Source organism: Fusarium flagelliforme (genome assembly GCF_020744385.1).
Source record: "Fusarium flagelliforme strain FIESC 12 MPI-CAGE-AA-0113 chromosome Unknown B0J16scaffold_3, whole genome shotgun sequence".
In the NCBI taxonomy this organism is placed as follows: Eukaryota; Fungi; Ascomycota; class Sordariomycetes; order Hypocreales; family Nectriaceae; genus Fusarium; species Fusarium flagelliforme.
The window spans coordinates 3,688,203-3,711,889 of NW_025763505.1; the positions used below are offsets into that span (position 1 = coordinate 3,688,203).

At 49.7% G+C, this 23,687-nt stretch overlaps 12 protein-coding genes across 12 annotated transcripts; 6 read left to right on the forward strand and 6 right to left on the reverse strand.

The window, feature by feature from the left end:
- The first annotated feature begins 41 nt into the window (after positions 1 to 41).
- On the forward strand, positions 42 to 3,848 carry B0J16DRAFT_338922 (adaptin N terminal region-domain-containing protein). Its single transcript, XM_046127498.1, has 6 exons — positions 42 to 377; positions 441 to 559; positions 620 to 816; positions 875 to 1,258; positions 1,314 to 1,539; positions 1,592 to 3,848. Coding segments are annotated over exons 1-6 (3,057 nt in total). The 5' UTR covers positions 42 to 375; the 3' UTR covers positions 3,721 to 3,848.
- Positions 3,849 to 3,994: 146 nt separating this feature from the next.
- Positions 3,995 to 7,076, reverse strand: B0J16DRAFT_108860 (uncharacterized protein). The gene is made up of 3 exons (XM_046121403.1): positions 6,733 to 7,076; positions 5,176 to 6,619; positions 3,995 to 5,120 (listed from the first exon to the last, which is right to left on the reverse strand). The coding sequence occupies exons 1-3, from the start codon at positions 6,958 to 6,960 to the stop codon at positions 4,270 to 4,272; spliced, it is 2,523 nt and encodes an 840-aa protein (XP_045985063.1). The 5' UTR covers positions 6,961 to 7,076; the 3' UTR covers positions 3,995 to 4,269.
- A 1,771-nt stretch (positions 7,077 to 8,847) lies between these two features.
- On the reverse strand, positions 8,848 to 10,425 carry B0J16DRAFT_318788 (uncharacterized protein; the record flags this gene model as incomplete). Its single annotated transcript, XM_046125474.1, has 1 exon — positions 8,848 to 10,425. The coding sequence occupies one exon, from the start codon at positions 10,423 to 10,425 to the stop codon at positions 8,848 to 8,850; it is 1,578 nt and encodes a 525-aa protein (XP_045985064.1).
- A 1,179-nt stretch (positions 10,426 to 11,604) lies between these two features.
- Positions 11,605 to 12,597, forward strand: B0J16DRAFT_108892 (uncharacterized protein). Its single transcript, XM_046121404.1, has one exon. It carries the CDS (start codon positions 11,616 to 11,618, stop codon positions 12,450 to 12,452), a length of 837 nt encoding a protein of 278 aa, XP_045985065.1. The 5' UTR covers positions 11,605 to 11,615; the 3' UTR covers positions 12,453 to 12,597.
- On the reverse strand, positions 12,551 to 14,751 carry B0J16DRAFT_285064 (uncharacterized protein). Its single transcript, XM_046124042.1, has 5 exons — positions 14,160 to 14,751; positions 13,599 to 14,095; positions 13,482 to 13,548; positions 13,195 to 13,430; positions 12,551 to 13,134 (listed from the first exon to the last, which is right to left on the reverse strand). The coding sequence occupies exons 1-5, from the start codon at positions 14,275 to 14,277 to the stop codon at positions 12,859 to 12,861; spliced, it is 1,194 nt and encodes a 397-aa protein (XP_045985066.1). The 5' UTR covers positions 14,278 to 14,751; the 3' UTR covers positions 12,551 to 12,858.
- A 288-nt stretch (positions 14,752 to 15,039) lies between these two features.
- Positions 15,040 to 17,081, forward strand: B0J16DRAFT_108959 (membrane dipeptidase-domain-containing protein). The gene is made up of 4 exons (XM_046121406.1): positions 15,040 to 15,669; positions 15,725 to 15,937; positions 15,993 to 16,365; positions 16,419 to 17,081. The coding sequence occupies exons 1-4, from the start codon at positions 15,366 to 15,368 to the stop codon at positions 16,993 to 16,995; spliced, it is 1,467 nt and encodes a 488-aa protein (XP_045985067.1). The 5' UTR covers positions 15,040 to 15,365; the 3' UTR covers positions 16,996 to 17,081.
- A 25-nt stretch (positions 17,082 to 17,106) lies between these two features.
- Positions 17,107 to 17,952, reverse strand: B0J16DRAFT_108940 (uncharacterized protein). Its single transcript, XM_046121405.1, has 3 exons — positions 17,689 to 17,952; positions 17,588 to 17,632; positions 17,107 to 17,529 (listed from the first exon to the last, which is right to left on the reverse strand). The coding sequence occupies exons 1-3, from the start codon at positions 17,689 to 17,691 to the stop codon at positions 17,218 to 17,220; spliced, it is 360 nt and encodes a 119-aa protein (XP_045985068.1). The 5' UTR covers positions 17,692 to 17,952; the 3' UTR covers positions 17,107 to 17,217.
- B0J16DRAFT_338930 (cyclophilin-like domain-containing protein) lies at positions 17,853 to 19,369 on the forward strand. The gene is made up of 4 exons (XM_046127499.1): positions 17,853 to 18,598; positions 18,654 to 18,780; positions 18,839 to 18,990; positions 19,114 to 19,369. The coding sequence occupies exons 1-4, from the start codon at positions 18,268 to 18,270 to the stop codon at positions 19,251 to 19,253; spliced, it is 750 nt and encodes a 249-aa protein (XP_045985069.1). The 5' UTR covers positions 17,853 to 18,267; the 3' UTR covers positions 19,254 to 19,369.
- A 143-nt stretch (positions 19,370 to 19,512) lies between these two features.
- B0J16DRAFT_371029 (uncharacterized protein) lies at positions 19,513 to 20,247 on the forward strand. The gene is made up of 2 exons (XM_046130383.1): positions 19,513 to 19,783; positions 19,862 to 20,247. The coding sequence occupies exons 1-2, from the start codon at positions 19,598 to 19,600 to the stop codon at positions 20,057 to 20,059; spliced, it is 384 nt and encodes a 127-aa protein (XP_045985070.1). The 5' UTR covers positions 19,513 to 19,597; the 3' UTR covers positions 20,060 to 20,247.
- A 1-nt stretch (position 20,248) lies between these two features.
- On the reverse strand, positions 20,249 to 21,459 carry B0J16DRAFT_413553 (uncharacterized protein). Its single transcript, XM_046133382.1, has 4 exons — positions 21,317 to 21,459; positions 20,929 to 21,260; positions 20,615 to 20,875; positions 20,249 to 20,559 (listed from the first exon to the last, which is right to left on the reverse strand). The coding sequence occupies exons 1-4, from the start codon at positions 21,409 to 21,411 to the stop codon at positions 20,420 to 20,422; spliced, it is 828 nt and encodes a 275-aa protein (XP_045985071.1). The 5' UTR covers positions 21,412 to 21,459; the 3' UTR covers positions 20,249 to 20,419.
- A 252-nt stretch (positions 21,460 to 21,711) lies between these two features.
- On the forward strand, positions 21,712 to 22,432 carry B0J16DRAFT_383026 (nucleolar protein 12-domain-containing protein; the record flags this gene model as incomplete). The annotated part of the gene is made up of 2 exons (XM_046131291.1): positions 21,712 to 21,924; positions 21,992 to 22,432. The coding sequence occupies 2 exons, from the start codon at positions 21,712 to 21,714 to the stop codon at positions 22,430 to 22,432; spliced, it is 654 nt and encodes a 217-aa protein (XP_045985072.1).
- Positions 22,433 to 22,594: 162 nt separating this feature from the next.
- On the reverse strand, positions 22,595 to 23,382 carry B0J16DRAFT_109007 (tropomyosin). The gene is made up of 2 exons (XM_046121407.1): positions 22,966 to 23,382; positions 22,595 to 22,862 (listed from the first exon to the last, which is right to left on the reverse strand). Exons 1-2 carry the CDS (start codon positions 23,265 to 23,267, stop codon positions 22,700 to 22,702), a joined length of 465 nt encoding a protein of 154 aa, XP_045985073.1. The 5' UTR covers positions 23,268 to 23,382; the 3' UTR covers positions 22,595 to 22,699.
- Between the last annotated feature and the right edge of the window lie 305 nt (positions 23,383 to 23,687).

Sequence of the window (23,687 nt, forward strand, 5' to 3'; positions counted from 1 at the left end):
GACAGTGTAACCCGCTAAGCTCTTAGGGGATTACACCGCTGTAGACACTCCCCAGCTCGGGCCGTCCTGTTTGCCGAGTCAAGGGCGGTCCGTGGTTAGGATGGTTGATTCCGTCATGCTTGGGCAGTAAAGGCGCTGTACTGTACAGATACGTACTCAACACCAACCATAACATCAATCGCATCTCACCGGCACGCGATACCCACCTCCCCCCCGTTGCTGATCAGAGCATCCTCTCACCACCGATAATACTCCATACGAGATGCGCCGCTCGATCGTCCCCTTGCGAAGCCCCTGAGACAACGTCCCTATCACCTAAATACCTTAACACCTCCTCCAACGGTCGGCCCCACGCCCGCGGGGCAGCTTCTCAACATGTAGGCCGAATTGAAGCTTTGGATATCAGCATCTAGGACAAGCGCTGACCATGTTGCGCGCAGGTTTGAAAAGTCACTCTACGACCTCATCCGGGGGCTACGGAACCACAAGGGCAATGAGAAGGAGTATATCCAGAAGAGTCTCAAGGAGTGCCGCGCCGAAGTTCGCAGTCAGGATATGGGTTCGTTTGACACAAGTAAAGCTACATGGAGGAGGCTAGTCGCTGACGTTCGGTGATTAGATCTTAAGGCAACGGCGCTTCTGAAGCTCATCTATCTGGAAATGGTTGGACATGACATGTCGTGGGCGTCGTTTCATGTGCTCGAGGTCATGTCGTCGCCCAAGTACCACCAGAAGCGAGTGGGATACCTGGGAGCTGTTCAGAGCTTTAGACCTGACACTGAGGTTCTGATGCTGGCTACTAATCTGCTGAAGAAGGTTTGTTGACGACGTTTTGTGCTTGTTGATACCTGTTTCGCTAAATGTTGTTGTTCAGGATCTTGGCACGACGACACCGACTGTTATATCTCTCCCCATTGCGACTCTCCCCCATGTCATTACTCCCTCGTTAGCTCTATCGACTCTGCAAGACCTGCTACCGCGATTAAGCCATAGCCATTCGAATATCCGCAAGAAGACGCTGGTAACGCTGTATCGTCTTGCCCTGGTGTACCCTGAGGCTCTCCGAGCGGCATGGCCCAAGATCAAAGAACGACTGATGGATCCTGACGAGGACCCGAGTGTCACGGCGGCTATTGTTAACGTGGTCTGTGAGCTTGGTTGGCGAAGACCGAATGACTTTCTTCCGTTAGCTCCCCGGCTCTTTGAGCTTTTGGTTGATGGTGGTAATAACTGGATGGCCATCAAACTCATCAAGCTTGTAGGTGCCTTGTTACTATTGATATTATGTTGCTGTTCTGACCCTCTCTCTCTAGTTTGCTACTTTGACGCCATTGGAACCTCGACTTGTGAAAAAGCTCCTACCTCCTTTGACCAATATCATTAGGACTACGCCTGCTATGTCATTACTTTACGAGTGCATCAACGGAATCATTCAAGGTGGCATCTTGGGAAACGCCGACGATTCTGGCACCGATGAGATCGCTACGCTATGTGTTAACAAGTTGCGAGGCATGGTCATGATAGATGGTGATCCTAACCGTGAGTACAAGATCGTGCCGCCAAATTTGAAGCATGAACTGACCAGGCACAGTTAAATACGTTGCTCTGCTAGCGTTCAACAAGATCGTTACAACACATCCTGATCTAGTATCACAGCAAGAGGATGTGATTCTGGAGTGTATTGACAGTCCCGACATCACTATCCGAATACAAGCTCTTGATCTAGTACAGGGCATGGTGACTGGCGACAATCTGATGTCAATTGTCAGTCGCCTCATGAAGCAGCTCAAGCTATCTATGCCCAGCCGGGATAAGTCCCAACCCGGAACTCCCCCCAATGGCCTCGATGAATCCGAGGATGAGTTCGCTGAGCCGACCCCGAAGCCCAAGGCCGAATCGATCCCTTTGCCCGACGACTATCGAATCGACGTCATTGGAAGGATTCTAGGCATGTGCTCAAAGGACAACTACTCGAGTGTATTGGATTTTGACTGGTACATCGATGTCCTTACACAACTTGTCCGCATGGCACCAGCGTCTCGCAAGGTCGACGACGATTTGGGCCCAACGGATAAGGCGAGAGCCAACGTCTCAGAAAGGATTGGTGATGAGCTGCGTAATGTTGCTGTCAAGGTCCGGGTGATGAGATCAACGGCTGTGAGGGCGGCAGAGATTATCCTCAGCCAACTCAATACTGATACACCACCAGGATACAGTATCACTTCAGGTGCACTGAAATCAGTAGCTTGGATCATGGGTGAATACGCATCACAACTAGCTGTTGCAGACGAAGGTCTCAATGGCTTGTTGCAGCTTCTACCCCGAACAAACAACCCTGAAGTTTTGACGACCACTCTTCAAGCCGTCACCAAAGTGTTTGCGACCATAGTTGGAGATGAAAGCGAGCCGTGGACAGCAGAGAGGAAGTCAAGGGTGTCACTCCTCATGGCACGCATTATCCACGTTTTTGAGCCTCTCGCATTGCATCCCAGTCTTGAGGTGCAAGAGCGAGCAGTCGAGTTCACAGAGCTATTGAAGCTAACAGCTGAGGCTGCTTCGTCTCAGCCGGCATCGACAGATGATGTTGACCAAGACGCACCGTTACTTCTAACCCAGGCAATCCCCTCGTTGTTCAATGGCTGGGAACTCAACTCGGTATCCAAGGGTGCTCAACTAAACGTTCCAGTGCCATCAGGTCTTGACCTGGATGAGCCCATCCATGCAAATTTAACCAAATTGTTATCGGAAGCCGACTCCATCACATTGGCGACCGATGAGTCGGATGAGTTTGAGACATACTATCACCAGAAACCCCCGCCTACCAGCATCGACTCATCTGCACCTGCGATTAGCAGGATATCAGAACCCAAAGAGGATTACGTGAGCTCCTACCAACAAGCCGACGAAGAGACATACTTAGATGCGGATATCGTTGCTCGGAGAAAGGCAGACCGTGTCGAACGCAACAGAGATGACCCCTTTTATATCCCCAGCAATGACACGCCTCGCACCTCGACACCCATCCATAACATTCTTCAGAGTAGCAACGGCCCCGATCTGGACATTGACTCTATACCTATCATGCAATTAGATCTATCAAGAGCCGGGACTCCTGCTGCACAGCCCCCTCGACCACAGCCAAAACCACGACAAAAGGTTGTTATCGCGGCGGATGAAACCCTTGAAGGCAGTGCAAGCGGGGGCCTTCGATCGTATGACTCGGAGAATAACTCGGACAGCTTCTCAAAGGCCAAGGCGCTCAAACCCAAAACAAAGCAGGGCTTGCTCGGTGTGGACTCAAGCGGCATTGGATCTTTCAGTCTAGAAGGCCAACCATCGACCGGCTTCGATTATGAGCAGCAGCAGCGCGAGGATGTCGAGATGCAACAAGCCATGAAAGAAGTCGAGCGACTCCGTCTCGAAATGCAGCGTGCAAATGAACGTATTCACGTAGCACAGGGGGTCGACGTGGAAGGCACTGTTGTCAAGAAGAAAAAGAAGAAGCCAAAGAAGGATGCCACCGCCGAAGGAGCTGAGGGTGAGGAGGTTAAGCCCAAGAAAAAGAAGAAGAAGGCGCCCCGTGCTGCAGTATTGGACGAGGGTGGGGACGATAGTAGTGCTCGTGGTGTCGAGTCCCCTGCGTCTGGTGGCGATGTAGCTGTGACCAAGAAGAAAAAGAAGAAGAAGGTGCCGCGCGCTGCCGAGATCCAAGATGAGTAGATAAATTCTCAACAAGGGGCAACGATATGGATACAAGCCGATTGGAAGGTCAAGCGAGTATTCGATAGTATAAAAGGGACACTCGAAAAGGAGGAGGGAGAAGGCAGACCGAACTGAATAATAATAAGCATCAAATTCCTCGACTTCATTCCTCATATCAAGTCATAATGTGTTCGTTCTACCTGTCTACATACTGTAGAATGTCAAGACGTTTTTTAAATCAGTCTCCCGACAAATAGAGAATCGCCGTTGTATCGTGATACAGGATAAATACAAGAATAGACTAGATCCAGGAAAACACAGACCAAGTAAAAAAGCACACCGACTGTTCTTTTTTGCTCATGTTCCATTAACGCATACACATGACGAGGTAGATTGTATGGCCGAGTCTCTTGACGTTGCCTCAAACCCAAGCCTCTCCCTTCTATAACTTCAGCCCCGCTATGTATCAATTCCCAACTCCGTTGAAGATCAAGGCGTATTTGTGTCTGGTGGGACCAACAGATTTGTCTTCGACCATGGGCTGTAACTCGGCTCCGTGGCGTACATCTAGTCCTCCATCGGAGCATCTTCAAGTTGCACCCCGCGGTTTGAATCAGAAGGAGGAGTCGACGGCACCACAGGAACTCGCTTTCCGCCAACAAATTTGGTCGGTGTTCGTCCTGTGCTGTCGCGGCTATCTCTCTTTTCTGACTCGGCATCAGACTTCTCCTTCTCTGCCTCGCCGTTGACTGGTGCCGTACTATCAGGCTCAGGAACCTCGAGACTCTGTCGCTTGATAATTCCTCCGAGACTGGTGCGGTGTCGGTCGACAGCGGATGCTGCTGTTGGGCTTGCAATGGGAAATCGGGTCTCTGGTCCGCCAGTGCTACGGTCTCGACGATGACCGCGGGGGCCTGGGGCAGGGCTCTTATCACGGCCTCGGCTTGCGTTGGCCTTTTCAAGCAGAGCCCTATTCCGCTCTTCCATAAGTGCCTTACGGTTGCTCTCGTCGGTGCTGATGGCTCGCGGTCGGTTGTTGCTACCCACAGAAGATGAGTGGTTAACCATGGACATTCGCTTCAGGGCACTAAAAATTGCGTCCTTGTGAGCGAACAGATCTCTGACCAGTCGGTATGCATGCCTCTCTTCCATGGTGAGAGATGTCTCGGTCCGTGGTCGCAGGATGCAGGGGGCTAGGGCGCTGGCGAGGGATGCAACATATGCTTCGTCGGCAGAGGTGAGCTCGATAAGACGAGTAAAGTGGTTCATGCAAGCATCGAGTGTTGCAATGTTGGTAAGGCGGAGCTGTGACAGAGTGGATTGAAGAGCAGCAATACGAGAGGACTCGTCGGCATCAGTAGAGGGTGTGGAATAGATAGTTCGGATAATCTCATAAACATGAGATGAGACCAAAGAATCTGATACGGTGTTAGTTCGCGCTATGCGTTAAATCTGTGAAAAGCGTGTACTTACCAGGAAGCTCCAGAAGGTAGATCTTGAGCAAACTAGCAACCGTGGGGATATCAAATTCATCAAAAACATCAGGAGAAACAGGCTTGCCATCATTGACCTTGGAGCGCAGACGGTGTGACTGTGATAGAGGGACTTCCAGCAGCCACACGCCTCGCCTGGCTTCATCACCTTCAAGATCAGGGTAATGGTGGTCCAAATAGGTCAGGATAGTTGTAACAATCATGGGAACTCGTTTCTTATCGGCTCTAGCACGGGCTTCGAGGTCGATACCAAACGTCTGCTCGTCCACCTTATTGTAGTAATTCTCGTACACCACAACCTTGGGCACAAAGCTTCCAGTGCGATAAGTCTCAAGCAAATATCGCAGATCGTTTTGAGGCTGGATGGTCTCTTGGAAGAGCATCATCTGGTCCACAGTAGACTGTAGGCTAGGAATGACGTTTCCAATAGTGCCTGAAAAGTCGAGGATGACTGTCTTGACAGCTTTAAGGCGGTCGAGCTCACATCGCTCGAGGAACTTGAGGTGGAGATGGATGGATTCCTCAAGCTCACATCGCAGCTCGTCAAGCTTGCGGACACCTTCGCGGTACTTCTCGTCAGCTTCACGAGCCTCTCGTTGCATGCGCTGGCTAGGGGTCTCGTTTGGATGAGCGTTGTTGAGAACTTTCCAGTTGGCGAGATACTCGCTCACTGTTCCGACGGGAGACTCGGCGCCACCTTCAGATCCGGTCGAAGCAAGTGAGAAAGTACGGTTGATAGATTTCTTTTCGGGGACACCAGCCATCGTAAAGGCCTTGGATTGCCATTGGTAGAACATCTTAGAGCTGTTGGCGAATGTGCTGCCCACGTTACCGATGAGTCGAAGGAAACCGTTGTTGACGAGGTCTTGACCGATGCGTTCGGCATAAGCGACATTGATGTTGCCCATGCTGCGCTGCAGATATTCGACAATATCGGAACCGGAAGAAGTGTTGAGGTATGTTCCCAGAATTGGCACCTTGGTCTCACCCATCTTGATGCTGGACAGCATTTGGGACAGAATCTTCTTAACTTGCTCGGGCTGGTAAGTATCGTCACCGATCTCATAGAGCTCTTCCTCCTCGGGCTCCTCTTCTTTGTGAGGCTGGACCTTAATTTCGGGAATATTCTGGCCGGCTTTGGGGCTGGTTTCGGGGTCCTGGAAAGCGAGCTTGTTTTCCTCTTCGAGATCCTCCACTAATCGGCACTTGTTGAAATACACGGATCGGAGCTTCTTGACAGCTTCGGCTTGACGGTCATGAGCCTTGATTCGCACCTGCAGCTCATCTTGGGAGTCTTGGATGCGAGCCTCGTGGGCGTCGCACCAGCGGGAGAAAGGGTTGACGACAAGGTCGCGAATGCTCTGAGCGATGCGACGATGGTTACGAGCAGCATCTTGCATCTCGGTTCGCATGCCATCAAAGGCCTAAAATCCGTTAGTCGGTAAACTTAATCGATCAAGCGCTTATATCGCATAGTACGACAGTGCACTGCGTCGCATGCACTGCGCGCTTTTGGAAGTGAGGCATGTTCGCATACCTTGCGAACAGTAGCTCCATCATCACGACTGAAGCCACCGGCAATCTTGTCAGCAGCAGGAGCAATATCGCTTAGGCGCTGGCCGTAAGTCTCTTCGGCCTCGGCACGTAGGCGTGCGATAGTCAGGACTTGTCTGTTCTCGTGGACGCCTTGTTGCAGCTTGGTGAACAGGACACCCAGTCCTGCAGCATAGTCGCTCGACCAGAAGGAATCAGCAAACCCCGGCATGATGGTCTGCCTTGTCCAGCCCCTTCGATTGATGCGGTGATTGTGCGGTTCCCGTTATTGATTTTATCAGAGTAAGACTAAGAGCCCTAAGCTCGTTGTAGCGGTGGGGGGCTTGCGAATGAGTGGTTCGCAACGTGAAGGTCGACGTGAGGGCGGGAGTCACGGGGAATGTCGTCGCGATCGTCGCAAGTATAGGGGGTGATGTCGGTCGAAGGAAATGGCCGTTGGTGTTGTTATGCAGACAGATGATCGCCGTTGGTCGTATCCGCTGCGTGTCTCTGTATTGCGTAGGCTAGGTTCGTGAGACGGCTACTGCCGATGCAGGGGCAGCACAGTTGAGAAGTTGAATTTATTGTTGTGCGAGAGCCAGGGATTGCGTATCGGGGGGTACCATGGACACCTATACTGCAGCGTACAAACGAACAGAGAGAAACTGTACAGTACAGTGCCGTGTTTTTGATCTGGATTTGGTTCCTTGAACTTTCTTTCCCTTGGCTTGGGCTGACACTGACACCGACGGGCAAGGATAAGCAAGGCTGAATGGGGGAGCAAAGCAGGGCGTTGACTGGACCGGAAGGTCGCGAACTGGGGTCCGTAAGGGTGAATTTGGGATGAGATGGAGATGATGGCTTGTGTCTTTAGCTTGAAGGTGGCTGGCGCTGGCTCGGGCTTTGGCGCTTGGTTGGCATTGGCATCCGCTGTAAGTACGTATTGGTGTGGTGACGTTTTGGTGCTAATGAACAGGGGACTTTTGATACAGAATCACTCCCTTTGAATCATATCACAGTGGGAGAATAGAAACAATTTGGTGATAAAATGTTGAGAAGGGAGAGATTGAAGAGGATTGGAGGAGTTTGAAGTCTTGTATATTATAGGCAGGTACGGATACTCACAAGAAGACAGAATCATGGTCGAACCGGAAGGAGGTGGATCGTGTCTCTCGTGCCTGTCCTGTCTACTCTGTTTCTGCCCTTCAACAGCCGAGCTTAGCGAGTCCACAGTGGACGGTTGAACCAGGAGGAAGGAACGATGGAACGGACAACGTTGAACACGATGTCTGAGTATCCATTCTTCAATTTTAAGAGCTACCCAGAAGTCAATGCGAAGGAAGCGCTTTGATGCTTCTGTGGTATATCGCAATATGGAGCTTATATGTACTTTATTTTGACAGGTGGTTCAGTTCAGTTCAGCTGATTGATTAACTTGTTGCAGACCAAGTTTCTCTCCCTGCAATCGCCAATCTGAAAGTCGTTAATTGCTGCTAACTAACTGGAACGTCACAGCCACAGCCAGAGACGGAAACGGAATTTGGGGTGGTTTCAGAGGCCTCTCACTGGGCAGCTCGCCTTCGTTAGTGGATTAGGCTCTCCCAGCCACCTGGTGAGCTGCCCTGATCCTCAGTCCCAGACCCCTGAGGATATGCCCGCCGTTGTTGGGTTGGGCATGTTGCTATTCCTCGTATGGATGGAATTAGTGGAGGCGGGAACCTAATTTTAGAGGCACTGGACGTTTCAGATAATTATTCCTGGGTTAATTCAGGGGTCTGTTACTGTCAATCATCTCCTATGACAACAACAGGAATGAAATGACTTTACAGTAACTAACTACCTCCATTGATGCCACCGCTTTTATATACATCCATGTAAACAAAAAGAAAACTTGTCCCCTGAATTTAAACCTCATATTGATGGCAGTGCCAAAGAATCCTGCAGTAGGGGCTCGCCTAAATTCATCTCACCTCAGCACTTGTTCAGGGTTGAGGTCTTGGCTCTAAAGAGTAGTCGTTAACGATTCAACCAACTGTTGGAACATCTACTGTCTCTGTCGATTTGTCCCTTGGATCATATAAGAAACCGTCTCTCTTTCTATTGATCAGACAGATTCTTACTACAGATCATCATCAGACTCATCTGGCATTTGCGGAGCGTAACATCGAAGTATCCCAAATTCCTCTTCCACAAACCTCTCCTCCATGGCTGGATATTTTTGAGGATGCTGAGAGATCAAATGTCCTCGATCGTAACTCCAGTCCGGCCTAGGAAACTCTTTGTGAATGAGATCAATCCCAACCTCGGAGAGCACATTCCTAACGTAGTATTCTTTGAACATCTCCTTGTTATCGCATGTCACTTGTTTGAGGTTGGGGAAGCGACTCGAGTCCCGACTCTTCAAGTCCGCAAGTCCGATCAAGCCTCTCTGTATACGTGCAGGAAGAGTGGGAAATTCGGGTTCTACAAGGTGCAGTGACACGATATTGGGAGGAAGAAACCGGGTAAGCAATATCTCATCCGCCAGCTGTAGTTGTGAGCTTTGGTCGTTATATACCGCGTCAGTATTGATCAAGAGCTCTTGCAACGTTGTAAAGGTTTCCAGGCTAGACATCGGTGCGATCTTTGTATTTCGACACATAAAAGTTCGGATACGGAGATCAAGATGAAGCTTCTCGAGACTTTTGTTATGTTTTTCGAGAACTTGGATAGCGTCGCGAGCTTGTATCATGAAGGAAGTGTTTTCATCGACGTGGTAAGCGACTATATCTGAAGCTTCGTATGTAAAGGTTCTCAATTGGCCAGTACAGGAAGAGAGAATTGACTCAAGTTGTTTGACGCTCATTCGAAACCTCCGGAGATGAAGCATTTTGATGGTCGATATCTCGGGCAAGGACGTCGAATGATATAGGCACAGCGTCTCAAGATCTGGTGAACGGGTTATAAGCTGTGACGAAAGCCATGCTGAGTCGGAAACCCCATCGATCTCAAGAGTTTTCAGCGGTAGGCGGGAAACTCCCAGAGCTTTCAGTGCTTCTAGCTGATCAAACGTCTGATGGATCGAGACATCGAGAGCCAGATGTGGGAGTTTGGGTAGCAAAGCAACTAGAATGAACAATAACTCGGTAGCCAGAGTGTTCGCATGCGACTCTATCGTCTCTGGGTCACATCGAGCGTGAGCCTTGCCAAGTATCAGCTCTTGGAGAAAGTCATCGCGGTAAGGCGCCAGATTTTTTCTTTGATCCCAGACCTCTGAAGATTGGGTTCCTGTGACTTCAGCAACATGTCTGAAGCACTCTTGGGCATCTTCAAGCTGAACATTGGGCGCTTCCAGCGAATGAAAGAAAACAACCGCCTTTGTTGCCGCGGCAAGGTGCCGCTTTGAGGCGATGGTCCGTATAAAACGAGCCAAGGATATCTTCACAGAAGGCTGTCGCACGAGATCAGGTTCCGAAGGTGCAATAAGAAACACATGATGAAGTATTTCCTGGCTAACATCGCGAAAGTGTCTAGAGGCGAGACATAACGCCACAAGCACCTGGCGGTCTCTGCAGTAATTCTCTGCCAAGCTCCCGGAATCTTGGAGGAGATAGTCTTTTGTTTTATCGCAGCAGTGTAAACAAAAGTGTCCAAATATTTGACGAAGGAGTTCTGGGGACAAGTCGGTGAATGAAGCTAACCTCCGTCCTTGACCCATCGTGAGGTGGATGTCTAACGTAGGTGGCTCTTGAGGCTAACCGTAGGTTAAGTTAGGCGATGTAATGTCCGAAACAAAGATATCTCCGTGGCGTAGTTGAACAAAGGCCCAAGAGACCTTTTCTTTGATAATTGGGATGAGAGCCAAGATTCTAATTTCAGTCAAAGGAAAACAAGAGAATGAATAAGTCGCCAAAAAAGAGTAGGGGCCACCCAACACAACACATGTTGGTCGGTTAAGTTTTGGAAGCTGAGCTGAACTTGACCTCCTCTTTTTAGGGCGATGATCAAAGTTAGGTAATAGCCTCTACCCGAGTCTCATGTTTATTGTACAACAGTGCTAACCTTGCAATACCTTGGAGCAGATATCAAGGTAACATTGGACATCATTGAGTTCCATAATACTAAACTTGGCTCAGCCTTATCCATAACGATGCAGATCATGATCTACATGCCCAGATAAAAAGACAACGGTTTACCCCAGATCACGTCGCTCTTTGATGCTATACACAAAGAACTGTCCGTTGAAGAAGAAACCCTTGCAATATTAGCGCTGTAGACCAACACTAACAATGTAATCAACATGGCAAAAAGCAAAAGGGATAGCTATTTTCGGTATCTTCGGCGAAGAAAAATAGACGAGTTCCCTTGGAAAGGTCGTTCCATCAATTAATACGGTAGCGCCCTTTGTTGGCGCCCTCGGCGTGTTCCCCCTTCCTTTCACAGTCAATAATTGGCTATTTTTCTTTCAATGTTTAGCTTTGGGGACCTGCATCTCCCCACCCTTCGACGTCAGCCATGGCGCTAGGTTATCAACTTGGTGTAAGTGCTTTCTTCTAGCCTCTAACCGACCTTCAGATGGGGAACTTCATTTCTTCTCGCCAAGAGAAAGGGCCGAGCGAGCTGGAGCTGAACAGTTCTGATGGATCACAGAGTCCGAAACGGGGGGTCTTGTATTCAATCTTGAGGGTTGTGCTGGTCTAAACTCCCTTATAAAGGAGCATGTATTCCCTCAAAGGGTGACATGAATTGGTTCTTGGTTTCTGATTCTTCGTGTATTGTTAGACAAGTCGTTCATTCTTCTTCACTATATAGAGAGCCTGCAGTTCACTCATTCACTGCTGGGTATCTCATCATTACCAACTATTCTTTCCTACTATTTACTTCTACTCTACTTGATTATTCTTCATCATGCCTTCAGTCAACACTTTCATCACTGCCCTCGTGGCTGGTCTTGCTATTGGAGTTCAAGCTGGTCCTTGCAGACCTCATCGTCCTTCAAGCTCCATTATTCAGTCCCAAGTGACAACTACGGCATATGCTCAGTCCAGTACCGAGACCTCAGCCGCATACTCGGATATTGTGAGCAAGTCCGAGACAGAGGCTTCTCTTTCTACCACCGCTGTGCAAGTTACCAGCTCCGAAAAGGCTGAGACCGAGCCTGTCACCACTGCCGAGGAGACTACTACAACTGGCTCCCCTGCTATCGAGTCTACTTCCATCGCTTCCGATTCTCTCACCCCCGAAACTACTATCGAATCCTCTCAAGAGACCACCTCTTCTGTACCCACCACCACCCAAGAACCCAGTACTACTCTCCACACCACTACTTCGGTTCCCTCAACTTCCTCAGAAGCCGAGGCTGCTCCTTCAACCACTTCTTCAGAGCAAGAGACCACTGCTGTTCCCACAACTACATCCTCTGAGCCTACTACCACCACGTCTCAGGCTTCCACCACCACATCCGCGGCTGCTATCTCTGGTTGTCCTGCCAAGTCTAGCCTCACCTGCGGCTTGACAGGAACATTCGGTTCCAGTGACGACAAGCTCCTCCAGATAATTCCAGACTTCGATCTCGAAGAATGCAAGGCTGCTTGTTCAGATGATGAGGACTGCAAGGCTATGGGTATCACTACTGCTGGCCAGTGCGAGCTTTATGATACTACCATCTCTGCCTTGGGTTTCCAAGCTTCAGATAACTGGTTCTCCGTCTACGATGCTTGCTGTTTCGAGGAGGATGACCAGTAAACATGTCAACTTCATGTCTGAGAAGTATATATGACAACTAGGCACATACTGGCTGGCGTCAACATGGCAAAGACCGAACGGGAAAGGATCCATCGATGGGAGGATACAAGACATTTAATTTTATAATTCCATAACTACTTCAATATATACTACATTTCTAGTTTCTCAAAACCATGCTCATGGAACTATATTCTGTAGCAGCCCTCTGCAAGTATCCGATGCTGTCGTGAGTTTATACATATAAACCGCCATTTATTTCGGTCTTCAGAGTTGTGAGCCATTGCAACTTCATAATAGAGCCATTAAAGGCTCTGACTTTTGTCGGAACTCAAGCAAGTCTATTTTAAATTAATCATAATCATTTCACTGTTTATTCTGCTTTTGTTCTATATTGTCGTTAAAATCTTTAGGCCGTGGGGTTAGCTTGGGTCTCCTGCACGTCCTTGATGGTAAGGTCCTCAGCCTTCTTGGTAACTTCGGCAGCATCGCCGCCCTTACCACCCTTGGCACCGGGGAATCTTGTGCCCAGGTTCTTGACCTTCTTCTCCTTCTTCACGGGTGGGGGGTAGGCCTTCAGGGTGACCTCTTGCCACTCCTTCGAGGCCTGGTAGTCGGCCTGGATGGGGTTCATCAGGGCAAGAATTCCTTCCGTCACTGCAGCCTTCAAGGTCTGAGGTGTCAACTTGAAGCAGAAGGTTAGCAAATATCGCCGTCAAAACAATCGTGTAGAAGCAGAACATACCACATCCTTTTGGTAATCCTCGTGAACTTGCTTAATGTCGCTGTAAACAAGGGGCTCGGCGTCCCGTCTCTCGACCTTGAACTCCCGAGTGCCATTCTTTAAGCCGGAGGCTGGCAGCAGGACATACTCTACAAGTGCCAAGACACCGTTACCTTCAACCTCCTTGGGAACACACTCGGCCTTGCGAATCTTCTTGGTCACTGCCTCGGGGGCGTCCAAAAGGTCAATCTTGCTGTCTGGTATAGATTGTAAGCACGTATCGCAGCAGATGGTTCACAGGCACATACTCTCGTCACTTGAGCTCATCTTGTTACCGTTGAGACCGGCAACCATGGGGTTCATAAGATGGGCACGCTAGGTCGGAGGTCAGCAATATACATTTGCACAGCATAATAAAGCCATACCTTTCGGTAGCCGAGCTTGGGCAGCCACTCAGTAGCAGCAGTGAACAGCTTTCTTTGATCGACACCACCGAATTGGACATCGCAGTCAAGGTACTGCTCATCCAACACCTGCAGCAGAGGGTACAGAAGACCACTCAGAGGTGCATTGCCGGTCTGCTTGACAACCTCGGCGCCAGCCTTCTTGGCATCGTGTTCTGATACAACTGAAGACAACTTGTACAAATCCATGACATAGTCCGAGGTCTTCTGGTAAGAGCTGCCAAGGACGAAGCGCAACTTGTCTGTAGAAACTCCACAAGACTTCAACATAGACTCAACAACAAACTTGTAGTACTGGGCGCGCATCTCAACGAGCTCGATGGGAGCCTTGAGGTTGTCGAGGAAGCCATGGATATCGGCGAGGAGGACGGTAACTTCGCATCCGGCGGCGAGGTACTGCGCAATCTTGACAGCGGGGACGAGGTAACCGCAGTGAGGTCGACCGGTGGTTGCAGTGCCTTAGGTATTCGTGTTAGCAGTCTGGCTTGCAGGCCATGGCGCGCAAAGGAAGATTAAACCTACCCCAGTAGATCTTGGGGTTACGACCCTCGGCAAGAATGCCCTCAATGATCTCGGGGTTGAGAACCTCAGCGAGGTTCTCCTTGATGAGATCGAGTCTCTCCTCGTTTGAAAGAGCCATGGCGATAGTTTTTGGGGGAGGTGTAAGGAAAAGACGATGTTTGAGGATGAATCACATTAATGCCCCGCGCTACCTGCCAGTATTCTGCCCCTCGGGTGGATTGGACCTTACCCAATTGGGTGGCTTCAGTGAAGGGTCGAACTACCAGTAAGAAGGGATTCCTTGATATGGATTTGTTTTGAGACAGCGGTTACCTGTATTGTACCTGTGGCATAAAAATCGGTGATACAATCGCAGAGAGTGAGTCACGAGAAGTATTTCGTGACTGGATTATTGAGTTCAAGTTGGTTATCATACTATAGGTATTCAATCTATATTCCCTTCACCTTCTATAGAATCTTAGTTGCGATTGCAAAGAGAGTGAAACTGAAAAAATACTTGGGGAGCTTTCAGATTATCAATATAGCCTCATCCATTCCCAACGAAACTCCTTGTCAGAGCCATAATGGAAGTTCAATGTTGAGCATACAGTCGTGTTTCTGTCATGTTAGTGAAATGCCCCTCCAAAAAGTTGCCCTGGCTCTGCCCGCCGGAATGGAGCTTTCCTTTTCCGAAGATCGGTGGTCTGCAAAAACGGTGACTTCTTCAAAACGGTGCCATCAAACGGTGGGTCAGTTCCCAGATGCACATGATTTATGCATGTGGCTGAAGGGCACCCCGGTCTTTCTGTGTGGAACTGTGGCGACATTCCTGAGCTAGCGCCAGCATGACCTTAACAGACATCTCCCAGCAGGGGAAGTCCTCCAAGTAGCATTGAGTGTGAAGCCATCCCATCTCATCCGGTAGATGCGAATGAATGTGTATGAGAAGCTATAAGTCTATTGTTACAATTGCCGAGTTCTCCAACCACAAATATCGTCCAATTAAGTCATCTCCAGGTGATAGCTCCTTCTACTCAACTGAACTTTTAAGTGAAGCATATCATATTTGTCAGCCCGAGGCGTCAACCTCTCGTCTCACCCCTGCAACGTCGCTATCTTGACTTCGTTTCATCCAACATACACCTAACTAGCCAACACTCCCTTTCAACTCATCTCTCTTCACAGTTCTTTCTTACTCTGCAATTATCATTCATTTATTACATCACAATGGGGCGGCAGGAACCTCTCCTATCATACAACACCACTCGGCCTTCGAGGACCAGGGGCTCAAACCGTTCAGTCAAGGGAGGACTGCTCTGTCAGATTCACAACAATTCTTATCATGAGGCTCCTTCTTCACCAAAGTTGACACCTCGAAGGGCTATTCTAGCCATCTTCCTTGCACTTCTGGGACTCAGCTTGTTGCATCGGCCAGTTAGTAATCGCTATAATGGCGTTCCTCGCTATGGCAATGGTCTCCGGACACCTGAAGAGCGAGCACGTCATATTCTCACTACCACTCCATTGATAGGTATTACCATCTTGTTTTACTGCGGCTGGGTGTGTACTAACATGAACCGCTTTAGATGGCCATGTCGATTTCCCAATAGTATTGCGGTTTGCGTATGGCAATCAGATCTACGATGAGAACTTTACTCAACCTTTTGAGAAAGGTGAACTTCCTGGACATGTGGACTTGCATCGTCTTCGCCAGGGCCAGAGTGGTGGTGCTTTCTGGAGTCTGTTTGCTCCTTGTCCGTCGAACGGTTCTGACTTCTCCGATGAGAACTATGCTTCAAGTGAGTTTACATGCATGACAGGCCACCGAGACTTTACTAATCAAACCATCCGTAGGCGTTCAGTTCACATTGGATCAGATCGATGTCATGACTAGGCTGCAGGCGGCCTATCCCAGTCATTTCTCCGAAAAGGTCGACAGCTCTAATGCATTTGAGGTCTTCAAGCAGGGTAAATTGATATCGCCCTTCGGTATTGAGGGATTGCACCAGATTGGCAACAAAGCAGCCAACCTTCGCAAATTCCATGAGCTCGGCGTTCGCTATGCTACCCTGACTCATAACTGCCATAACAAGTTCGCCGATGCTGCTGTGTTGGAAAACCCAACTCGCAAGGCCGAACCTTTGTGGGGAGGGGTCAGTCCTCTGGGTCGCAAGCTCGTTCGTGAGATGAATCGCATTGGTATGATTGTTGATATCTCTCACGTCAGGTATGTCGCACATATTCTACATTTATGAATGCACTTTTAACCAGGCTCGACAGTGAGGATACTATGCTCGACGTCCTGGGTGGTGGAGAAGACTGGACTGGCTCTGAAGCTCCTGTCATCTTCTCTCATAGCTCAGCTTACAGTGTCTGCCCTCATCCACGAAACGTCAAGGACAATGTTTTACAGCTCGTCAAAGAGCGCAACTCTATTGTCATGGTTAACATCGCCCCTGATTTCATTTCCTGCGTTGATGCTGGAAATGCAAACGGTATGCCTGATTTCTACCCGCAGAACTCTACTCTTGCACATGCAGCTCAGCACATCATCTACATTGGCAACCTAATTGGCTACGACCATGTTGGTATCGGCACCGACTTTGACGGCATTCCAACAGTGCCTAAGGGACTCGAAGACGTTACCAAGTATCCGGACTTGATCGCCGAGTTGCTTCGACAGGGCGTGAGCAATGTTGACGCAGCCAAGGTTGTTGGTGGTAACCTGCTCCGAGTATGGAAAGATGTAGACACTGTTGCAGCTCGACTACAGAGCAAGGGGCAGCTGCCACTGGAGGATGATTTGCCCAAGATGAAGTTCGAGGAGGCGAGAGAGGCTTCCTCAAAGGATGCGTAGAGTCTTTAATACCGCGCTCAATAACACGGCGATCTAGATTTCGTTTCCATTTGATCGTACACTGTATATACAAGTCTTGTACAACAAGGAGGTAGCCAGGCTTGTGTGGTCTCCTCGGGGTATCTCCCCTTATAGCATTCCGTATGCCATTATATTGTGATTTCGACATTCATGCCGTCTCTCAGACACAAAGCCAGACAGCCCATTTTCGCAATGATTTGTTTAACCTCTTCGCTCGACCCTGTTGAGCCTGTTGGCCGTCGCTGTCTGTGTTCTTGTTCGTTGACCTCGCACCGGCAGACCCATTGCGTGACGTCTACCACGGTATGATCCCATATCCTTTAGTCGTCGAATGTTCTCTTGTACCAAGCGCCTTGCATCCGTTTCGATGGTCATTTGCGATAACTCGGCTGTGATGGAAGTGACGGTTCTGGGAGCCAGTGATCCGACCTTGGCGAGCTTGTGAATCGAGTACTTGGCCATGATTCGTGCAGATGTCGTAGGTCCAAGAGCGTAGAAGGACTCAAGGGCTTTCTATCGTAGGATCGTGTGAGAATGTGAAGAGCGATCGATGGTTAATTTGAGGACTTACCTTGACGAGCTTCTGCTCGCCGAAGTTGACGCCTAGAAGGAAGACCTAATGCACTGTTAGTTACCTGTGACCCAGAAAAGAAAGAACTGGCACAACCATACCATGGTGACTGATTATCGTCGGTATCACAATCGCATGCCTCGATCTCGAATTCCAAGCGAACCTGACGTGCAATTGGAAAAAGATGGGCAATTCGGTAAAACTCGGGTTAATCTTTTGATCCTCTGTTTACTGGGAGGTACAAGACCAAAAAGTCCACTGGGGAGCTCGGGCGGAGTGGGGTCAATTGGTGAGGTGAGCTGCGACGAGGGACGTCTGACATAAAAGTTAGTGAGGCTCTCGGACATCAAGCTGCTGTAGATGTCTTATCTTTTTTGTTACCATTTACCCCGACAAACAGTAGGGCACCAATGAATGAACTCCCTACAGCGGTGGCTTTAGCCGCTGAAACGTGCTGGAACGCTGAGTGAGCTCTCCACTCCCAGTCCGGCCGTGGCGGGGGACCATCTGCACGCAGTTTAGGTAGGTCGCGCGGGTCTCTCCAGCTACCCCCGGCCCCGGTCAGCGGTCTACCTATGGTATAAGTGTCCCCTCCTCCGAGCTTCCTCTCTCCAACCTTCTTTGTTTCTGTTCTGTATTCTTTGCACCATCATCAATTGAGAGGCAGAGAAACAACAATCATGTTCAACCTTCGTCGCCTTTTCGCGTCGGCCCTGTTCCTGGGGCTCGGCCTCCTCTTCCTCGCCCAGACGGCCGAGGCTGCCAAGGGCCCCAAGATCACCCACAAGGTCTACTTCGACATTGTCCAGGGCAAAGACGAGCAGCCTCTCGGTCGTGTTGTCATGGGTCTCTACGGCAAGACTGTCCCCGAGACCACTGAGAACTTCCGCGCTCTGGCTACCGGCGAGAAGGGTTTCGGTTACGAGGGCTCTTCTTTCCACCGTGTCATCAAGAGCTTTATGATCCAGGGTGGTGACTTCACCAAGGGTGACGGCACTGGTGGCAAGTCCAGTATGTGATGGCCTCATCTCGACTCAAAAGGTTCAATGACTAACGACATCTTCAGTCTACGGCGATCGCTTCAAGGACGAGAACTTCAAGCTCAAGCACACCAAGAAGGGTCTTCTCTCCATGGCCAACGCCGGTCGCGACACCAACGGCTCCCAGTTCTTCATTACCACCGTTGTCACCTCGTAAGCGAAACCATCTCTGACTTATCAATTGTATTACCATACTAACAAATATCCCTAGTTGGCTCGATGGCAGACACGTTGTCTTCGGTGAGGTCCTCGAGGGCTACGAAGTTATCGAGAAGATTGAGAACACCAAGACTGGCGGAGGTGACAAGCCCGTCGAAGCTGTCAAGATCGCCAAGAGTGGCGAGCTTGAGGTTCCCCCTGAAGGTATTCACGTTGAGCTCTAAGAGGCGACATCTGTTTTGCACTTGTGCTGCTCGTTGTCTCGCCACCATTGATAAACTCCCCAAAAAGGCAGGATGTGCTGATGCTTAGCCTTCGCCTCGTTAGACCTCCACGGCACATCTGAATTCGCTGCGGAAGCGGTTTCCACTGGGTGGTCTCCCCTGCAAAAGGTTGGCCTCTTCGCCATCGTTGCTGGTGTCCTCTTTGTTGGTCTCCGCAGCGCCCGACAGCGCTCTCGATTCTAAGCGACTCGAGACTCGGCATCCTATAAACGATAAGACAGTACAATCAACACAATACCAAACACATCAAACATAAATACTCTCTGGTCATTCCAATCGCTTTTGTCTCCCAGTGTGATCCATCAGCCTAAATTATAGTGAACTCTAGTATCTCGTAGCACTGTTCGTCGTAATTCACCTACAAATACCCCTGTCACGTGGGGCTGGTGGCTCACCAAACGGCTCCCCCGCCATAGAAGAAAAAAAAGTATTGTAAGTACAAGACAACGACAAATTCAAGGTTCCAGTTATCTCGTACGGCTACACATTCTCCATTTACACGATAGCATCTCTGCAAGGTCGACAAAATGAAGGTCCTCAGTCTCAACTTCCTCACTTGCGCCGTCAAGGCCTGCAGGTCTTCCAAGGATTCCTATCCTCTTCACCCCAAGGACGCAGAACTCGTCCAGGACGATATTGAGTTGAACCCCGACATGATTATCAACGTCCTGCCCCGGCTCGACTGGGAGGCGCTCCGCACGACAGCCTCTGAGGTGAGTTTGAAGTCATAGCAAATTGATGAAACTTGGTTTCTGTGTTTGAAACGATTTCCTGACACTTTTCTGTTACAGTTGGGTTTCCCTCAACTACCTGAGCAACCTCCTACAGCAGTTGAGCTCCAGGGTGATGATAAGACACTCAAGGATCTTCACCATCTTCTTCTCGAGACACAAATGTCCGAGGGAAAGCTTGTCTGTGGGAGCTGCGGACATGAGTATGCCGTCAAGGAGGGCATCGCCAACTTCTTGCTACCCAGCCACTTGGTGTAGAGGTGATAAGTCCTGCTCTGCAAACGTCATTAGATGCGAGTGTCCTACGGGATGCATAACCACGAGTAGAGGGATCTAGTGTTCATGACTAGAGAGGTATCACGACGGAGTTTGGCGTTGGATTTTATTACAGCTTCGAATCTCATCTGGAAAAGCACTCAATAAACTTGAATCGAGGCCCGAAACTTAGGTCCTCGTCCTATGATCTGTCTACAATTGATGCTCGCAACGTTATATGCCGATACTAATCCTCCCATCAAGTCACACCAAAGAAACCCTAACTCCATAATCTGATATACAAGCATCGTCCCGCATGGAAGATTTACACATGAACAGCGCTCATTGACCAAGTACAGATAATTACTGCTGCTTCTTCTGCGCAGCGGGTCCCATGTCCTTCTCGAAAGCGCCGTAGGAGACCTCGAGACTAGCCAGAGCCCGGAGACCGACACCTAGGATGGAGAATAAAACGATAGCGGTGATGAGAGCCATGAAGATACCTTGATCATGTTAATAAGTCGTGTAACTTTGCATGAAAGAGAGATGGATACTTACCAGGAGTAAAGAACTGGTACTTCTCGAACAAGCCACGAGTATCACGGGTGTTGTTGCCAGCCTTGGAACCTTCCGAAACATCACGCTTCAAGTCCATGTGCAGAGGCTCGATGAATTCGTACTCGTAGATGGTCTTCTCAGAGCCGGAAGCCTTCTTCGATGTAGAAGCGGTCTTGGCCTTGGTGGAGGGTGTGCCGACAAACAGAACAGTGTACGAATCCTTCATCCACTTTTCGTTCAAGGTCCACTGCTTGGTAGCTTCTGAAATATCGTCAATATCCCATCTGGTACAATGAACTACTTCGGTAACTTACCCTTATCGTCCTCCGCCTTAATAAGGGTGAAATGAGGCTCGACCTTCTTTGCCTGCTCATAACACGCCGTCTGGATATAATCTTGAATCGCATCTGCATCAATCGATTCGCCGATGACCTCAGGTACAATGAACTTGCCCTGGATCTCCTTGCGCGCGATAGCTTGGTGAAGGTTGGACTTGGCGTTCGGTCGTCGAATGTCGGCTGCGTTGGCGCCTTCCTGGGCAATCAAGACGTAGTTGTCGGTCGGACATGAAGTCAAAAGGTCCTTGACCTGCTCGAGGGCCTGAGATCGCGTCTGGATTTGGTTGCTGCTGGGTGCATCGGAAAACCTATCGTCATCGTTCAGCAGGGAGCTCGAAGTATGGGACACGGGGGCGCGTCATACTGGGAGGTAGAGAACATGACAAGGGGCCATGAATCGGAGAAAGCAGCAGCTGAGCCGCTGAGCGCAAGAGCGCCGGTTAGAATCTGGAGACGCATCTCGGATGATATTTGCTGGATATTGGGCGTTGTGTCTGCCTGTCGATTCCAGCTTGTGATGATAATGGTAGCATCAAGAGAGCTGATGCAGTAGCAGCCACCTTACGTAACCACACCGGTAACCGCAAAGACCCGGTTGGTGCACACCTCGGTGAGCGGATGCTGTGGGGCGACCCTGGAAACTTTCGCGACAGTGGATTTTCTGAATGTTTAGGAACGATGCCAGCCGATAAAATAGTTCACTCGTTATAATTTTACACTACAATTGCACTTTGGACACTCTTGTCTGTGCAAGGAGTCATGTTCGCCAAACCAAGGCCCAAGAAGAGTGTTCTTCCACCACAGTACAAGAAGCGAAAAGCGGCATCTGCTGTTGAAGAAGTTAATTTCGACTTCGATGCGCGACAAGAATATTTGACTGGCTTCCATAAGCGCAAGCTACAACGCATCAAAAATGCACAGGAGGAGGCTGCTAAGAGAGCTCGTCAGGAGAAGCTTGATATGCGAAAGCAGGTACGTCAACGTGCAAAATGGGTTGATGGGTTTCAATATTCAGATTATGCTAACATATGTTGTCTAGATACGGGAAGAACGAAAACGCGAAGTTGAAGAACACGTACAGACCGTAAATCGATTGCTGAAAGAGTCAGAAGCTGCTGGTGCTGTTGGGCTAGATTCTGAAGAGGAAGAGGAAGACGAAGAATGGGGCGGCATCCCTGACCAGCCTGAGCTTGACATTGTCGACCACGAAGAAGAGTACATTGATGAGGATCGTTACACGACAGTCAAGGTTGAGTCTGTTTCGGTAACAAGAGACGGATTTCAGAAACCGCAGTTCGACAGCGAAGATAAGGGCGAAGATAAGAAGGTTGAAGAGACAAAGGATGATGAAAAGAAGGCCCGGAGGGAACCCAAGAAGAAGAAGAAGAAGTTCAGATACGACACCAAGTTTGAAAGACAACTTGCAGACAGGAAGGTCAGAGCCCAAAAGAGCAAGATGGCAGCAAGAAGGTCGGGCTAAATTTGTTTGGGCTCAATGAATTTGGACAACAGAGAAGGACGCAAACAGGCGCACCATTTACAAAAGATACCCTTGAGAAAAGCCAGCTTCAACCAGCTAGTAGAAACGTAACATGACATGCGGAAACTGTTTCATTCGCTCATCTGGCCAATACTGAGAGATCCCTGCAACCAAACCATCATACAGCTAAACGAGTATACTGATGGTTGAGGAACATGCTAACAAACATCCTGCAACCGGCGCAAGTGTATAAATATCGGGGTTCGATTAGATGTTGCCAATCTCGGCCTGGAGCTCCTCCAACTCCTTCTGCAGAGCGTTGTACTTCTGCGACATATCCTCGTACTTGGTCTCCCACTGGTCACGCTCGCTCTCAAGAGCTTGGACCTTGCGCTCAAAGTGTCCAGCCTTGACATCGGTCTGTCGGAGCCTGTAAAATCGCTTTGTTAGCCAATATACCATTTATTGTGCGGAAATTTGGTGGTTGTCGAAATGGCGGTAAGGGGGGGCTCGCTAAAGGGGGTTGAGCGTACTTCTCGTTGGCATCACGAAGAGTCTTGTCGGAGTTCTCGGCCTCCTCCTCAAGGAGCTGCAGTCTTCGCTGGAGAGTCTCGTTCTGGGTTCCGTGCTGTTGTCCCTCGTCGGCGGCCTTCTTGAAGTCCTTGACGGCGTTCTCGAGCTTCTCGACCTCGCCCTCGAGAAGGTTGTTCTTGTGCTGCAGGGAGGTAATCTCTTGCTCCTTAGACAGGTTCTCCTGCTCGAGAACCTTGACCTTGGTCTGAAGCTCCTCGACCTTGCCGCTAGCCTCGTCGGCCTCCAGACGGAGCTGGTTCATTTTCTATCCACCATCACCAGGTTAGCATGGGTCGACGATAAGTCTACCCCTCCACAACGGTCCCTTCCTTTTGGGGCTGCATGGCGGGGTAGGTAACAAGGAGCTATTTGGTGACTGACCTCCTTGATGCGATCCATTTTGATGAGCGACGAAAGATTAAGCTTGGTTGAAGAAAAAAAGCGGAAGGGAAACTGGCGATGATATAAAGGTCGCGTTGTTCGGATGTAAGATGAGGCGGTTAAGTACCTATCAAGAAAGGGGAGGAGTGATGCCCCTCCACAATTGAACTACGGTGGAGGTCACCGTCGGATCCAGCCTCATTGGCTTGTGGCGGTCGCTCGCCTGTGGCGCTCAAAGCTCACATGCCGGCACTTTCCAGGGAGGAAGCACCCCAAAGGTGCACGTTGCCCCGCCAGCCAG

Bases quoted from the DNA above. Each gene is read 5' to 3' on its own strand.
- B0J16DRAFT_413553 (XM_046133382.1), bottom strand. From the start codon at position 21,411: ATGCGTCTCCAGATTCTAACCGGCGCTCTTGCGCTCAGCGGCTCAGCT. The intron at 21,261-21,316 runs GTATGACGCGCC...CGATGACGATAG, and splicing joins GTCATGTTCTCTACCTCCCA to GTTTTCCGATGCACCCAGCA. The intron at 20,560-20,614 runs GTAAGTATCCAT...AACATGATCAAG, and splicing joins GTACCAGTTCTTTACTCCTG to GTATCTTCATGGCTCTCATC.
- B0J16DRAFT_108959 (XM_046121406.1), top strand. From the start codon at position 15,366: ATGGGGCGGCAGGAACCTCTCCTATCATACAACACCACTCGGCCTTCG. The intron at 15,938-15,992 runs GTGAGTTTACAT...AACCATCCGTAG, and splicing joins CGATGAGAACTATGCTTCAA to GCGTTCAGTTCACATTGGAT. The intron at 16,366-16,418 runs GTATGTCGCACA...CAGGCTCGACAG, and splicing joins GTTGATATCTCTCACGTCAG to TGAGGATACTATGCTCGACG.
- B0J16DRAFT_108860 (XM_046121403.1), bottom strand. From the start codon at position 6,960: ATGCCGGGGTTTGCTGATTCCTTCTGGTCGAGCGACTATGCTGCAGGA. The intron at 6,620-6,732 runs GTATGCGAACAT...AACGGATTTTAG, and splicing joins ATGGAGCTACTGTTCGCAAG to GCCTTTGATGGCATGCGAAC. The intron at 5,121-5,175 runs GTAAGTACACGC...ACACCGTATCAG, and splicing joins CTACCTTCTGGAGCTTCCTG to ATTCTTTGGTCTCATCTCAT.
- B0J16DRAFT_338930 (XM_046127499.1), top strand. From the start codon at position 18,268: ATGTTCAACCTTCGTCGCCTTTTCGCGTCGGCCCTGTTCCTGGGGCTC. The intron at 18,599-18,653 runs GTATGTGATGGC...CGACATCTTCAG, and splicing joins CGGCACTGGTGGCAAGTCCA to TCTACGGCGATCGCTTCAAG. The intron at 18,991-19,113 runs GTATTCACGTTG...TCGCCTCGTTAG, and splicing joins GCTTGAGGTTCCCCCTGAAG to ACCTCCACGGCACATCTGAA.
- B0J16DRAFT_108892 (XM_046121404.1), top strand. From the start codon at position 11,616: ATGCCTTCAGTCAACACTTTCATCACTGCCCTCGTGGCTGGTCTTGCT.
- B0J16DRAFT_108940 (XM_046121405.1), bottom strand. The intron at 17,530-17,587 runs GTAAGTCCTCAA...ATCCTACGATAG, and splicing joins GCGAGCAGAAGCTCGTCAAG to AAAGCCCTTGAGTCCTTCTA.
- B0J16DRAFT_338922 (XM_046127498.1), top strand. The intron at 817-874 runs GTTTGTTGACGA...GTTGTTGTTCAG, and splicing joins CTACTAATCTGCTGAAGAAG to GATCTTGGCACGACGACACC. The intron at 1,540-1,591 runs GTGAGTACAAGA...GACCAGGCACAG, and splicing joins GATAGATGGTGATCCTAACC to TTAAATACGTTGCTCTGCTA.
- B0J16DRAFT_371029 (XM_046130383.1), top strand. From the start codon at position 19,598: ATGAAGGTCCTCAGTCTCAACTTCCTCACTTGCGCCGTCAAGGCCTGC. The intron at 19,784-19,861 runs GTGAGTTTGAAG...TTTCTGTTACAG, and splicing joins TCCGCACGACAGCCTCTGAG to TTGGGTTTCCCTCAACTACC.
- B0J16DRAFT_109007 (XM_046121407.1), bottom strand. From the start codon at position 23,267: ATGAACCAGCTCCGTCTGGAGGCCGACGAGGCTAGCGGCAAGGTCGAG. The intron at 22,863-22,965 runs GTACGCTCAACC...GCGATTTTACAG, and splicing joins CTTCGTGATGCCAACGAGAA to GCTCCGACAGACCGATGTCA.
- B0J16DRAFT_285064 (XM_046124042.1), bottom strand. From the start codon at position 14,277: ATGGCTCTTTCAAACGAGGAGAGACTCGATCTCATCAAGGAGAACCTC. The intron at 14,096-14,159 runs GTAGGTTTAATC...CGAATACCTAAG, and splicing joins TAACCCCAAGATCTACTGGG to GCACTGCAACCACCGGTCGA. The intron at 13,135-13,194 runs GTATGTTCTGCT...TTCTGCTTCAAG, and splicing joins AGGATTACCAAAAGGATGTG to TTGACACCTCAGACCTTGAA.